The following is a 2,871-nucleotide window of genomic DNA, read 5'->3' as shown; positions in this document are numbered from 1 at the left end:
TTCCGGCCCCGGTGCTGGTCCCGGCTGCTGGGCCTCAGGCTCTCCACGCAGGCCCGGCCGCACCTGTGGGGCACGTACAGGAGCTTGTCGCTGGGGGCCGTGTAGGGCAGCTCCGCCGACAGCCGGTCCTCCGGGGGCTTGTGCTGTTTCGGCAGCGAGTTCGTGCCGTCGAGGCCGGGGGCGGCGTTTAACCTGTAACACACACACACGCGCGCGCACGCGGGTCAGTGCGGGGGCGGCGTTTAACCTGTAACACACACGCACGCGGGTCAGTGTGGGGCGGCGTTTAACCTGTAACACACACACACACGTGCGCGCACAGGTCAGTGCGGGGCGGCGTTTAACCTGTAACACACACAAACACGCGCACACAGCTCAGTGTGGGGCGGCGTTTAACCTGTAACACACGCGCACGCACGCGGGTCAGTGCGGGGCGGCGTTTAACCTGTAACACACACACCCCTCCTCGTCCCACTCCTGCAGCGCTTCCGCCGGATGACCGCCCGGCGCAGGGTCAACCGGAAGATGTCCTTCCACGTGGTCTACCGGGCTCCCTGCGGCCTCAGCCTGCGCAACATGCAGGAGGTGAGCGTCCCCACCACACACACACCCACCTCCCACCCTCCCGCCCTCCCCTCCTCGAGGGGTCAGACCCACCCCCACAGCCCCTGTAGCTCAGGGGTTAGACCCTCCTCACACCCCACAGCCCCTGTAGCTCAGGGGTCAGACCCCCCCCTCACACCCCACAGCCCCTGTAGCTCAGGGGTCAGACCCCTCCCCCCGCACCCCACAGCCCCTGTAGCTCAGGGTCAGACCCCTCCCCTCACACCCCACAGCCCCTGTAGCTCAGGGGTCAGACCCTCCCTCACACCCACAGCCCCTGTAGCTCAGGGGTCAGACCCCTCCCTCACACCCCACAGCCCTGTAGCTCAGGGGTCAGACCCCTCCCCTCACACCCCACAGCCCCTGTAGCTCAGGGGTCAGACCCCTCCCCTCACACCCCACAGCCCCTGTAGCTCAGGGGTCAGACCCCTCCCCCCACCCCACAGCCCCTGTAGCTCAGGGGTCAGACCCCTCCCCCTCACACCCCACAGCCCCTGTAGCTCAGGGGTCAGACCCCTCCTCACACCCCACAGCCCCTGTAGCTCAGGGGTCAGACCCCTCCCTCACACCCCACAGCCCCTGTAGCTCAGGGGTTCAGACCCCTCCCCTCACACCCCACAGCCCCTGTAGCTCAGGGGTCAGACCCCTCCCCTCACACCCCACAGCCCCTGTAGCTCAGGGGTCAGACCCCTCCCCTCGCACCCCACAGCCCCTGTAGCTCAGGGGTCAGACCCCTCCCTCACACCCCACAGCCCCTGTAGCTCAGGGGTCAGACCCCTCCCCTCACACCCCACAGCCCCTGTAGCTCAGGGGTTAGACCCCTCCCCTCACACCCCACAGCCCCTGTAGCTCAGGGGTCAGACCCCTCCCCTCACACCCCACAGCCCCTGTAGCTCAGGGGTCAGACCCCTTCCCTCACACACCACAGCCCCTGTAGCTCAGGGGTCAGACCCCTCACTCACACCCCACAGCCCCTGTAGCTCAGGGGTTAGCCCCTCCCCTCACACCACAGCCCCTGTAGCTCAGGGGTTAGCCCCTCCCCTCACACCCCACAGCCCCTGTAGCTCAGGGTCAGACCCTCCCCTCACACCCCACAGCCCCTGTAGCTCAGGGGTCAGACCCCTCCCCTCACACCCCACAGCCCCTGTAGCTCAGGGGTCAGACCCCTCACACCCCACAGCCCCTGTAGCTCAGGGGTCAGACCCCTCCCCTCACACCCCACAGCCCCTGTAGCTCAGGGGTTAGACCCCCCCCTCACACCCCACAGCCCCTGTAGCTCAGGGGTTAGACCCCCCCCCTCACACCCCACAGCCCCTGTAGCTCAGGGGTCAGACCCCCCCCTCACACCCCACAGCCCCTGTAGCTCAGGGGTCAGACCCCTCGCCTCGCACCCCACAGCCCCGGTAGCTCAGGGGTTAGACCCCTCGCCTCGCACCCCACAGCCCCTGTAGCTCAGGGGGTCAGACCCCTCCCCTCGCGAGCCAGAGGGACCCGGGTTCGATTCCCAGGCGGACAGGGCCGGACAGTGCAGTGACCGTCTACTTGTGGGCGAACCGCGGCGGCCAATTGCGCTCAGCGACGTCCCCACATTATATTCCTGTTATTGTTCCCTCTCTCTCTCTCTCTCTCTCTCTCTCTGTCTCTCTCGCTCTGCGGTTATGTTCGTGTTCTTACGCCGTTATTACTCCGCGCTCTCCGGCTTCCAGGTGGAACATTACCTGTTTGACACGAAGTCCGACTTCCTCTACCTGGACATGTTCTGCTTCGACCCGTACGTGCTGGTCGACCGCAAGTTCCAGCCGCAGAAGCCCTTCTACTACATCAGGGACCTGACCTACGGCGCGGAGGACGTGGCGCTGTCGTGCGTGAACGAGATCGACATGACCCCCCCTCCCCAGGTGGCCTACAGCAAAGAGAGGATCCCCGGAGAGGGCGTCTACATCAACAACTCGCCTCAGTTCCTGGTCGGCTGCGACTGCACGGACGGCTGCAAGGACAGGTGCGGTGGGGGGGGGGGGGGAAGGGGGAGAGTGGCGGTGGGGTGTGGGGTGGGGGGGGGGGCGGAGAGAGAGAGAGAGTGATTGAGAGAGAGAGAGCGAGAGAGTGATTGAGAGAGAGAGAGGGAGAGAGAATGATTGAGAGAGGGGGAGAGAGGGAGAGAGTGATTGAGAGAGGGGGAGAGAGAGAGAGAGGGAGAGAGTGATTGAGAGAGGGGGAGAGAGGGAGCGAGTGATTGAGAGGGAGAGAGTGATTGAGAGAAGGGGAGAG

At 65.5% G+C, this 2,871-nt stretch overlaps 1 protein-coding gene across 1 annotated transcript; it reads left to right on the top strand.

Moving 5' to 3' along the window:
• Positions 1-495: 495 nt before the first annotated feature.
• LOC121852895 (histone-lysine N-methyltransferase SETDB1-like) lies at positions 496-2,602 on the top strand (the record flags this gene model as incomplete). The annotated part of the gene is made up of 2 exons (XM_042346782.1): positions 496-585; positions 2,310-2,602. Coding segments are annotated over exons 1-2 (383 nt in total), but the record flags the coding sequence as incomplete, so codon positions are not given.
• Between the last annotated feature and the right edge of the window lie 269 nt (positions 2,603-2,871).

This window comes from Callorhinchus milii, unplaced genomic scaffold (genome assembly GCF_018977255.1).
Source record: "Callorhinchus milii isolate IMCB2004 unplaced genomic scaffold, IMCB_Cmil_1.0 Scaffold1707, whole genome shotgun sequence".
Classification (NCBI taxonomy): domain Eukaryota; kingdom Metazoa; phylum Chordata; class Chondrichthyes; order Chimaeriformes; family Callorhinchidae; genus Callorhinchus; species Callorhinchus milii.
Note: the sequence above shows the minus strand (reverse complement) of the source record. Positions and strands in the feature narration are given on the sequence as shown.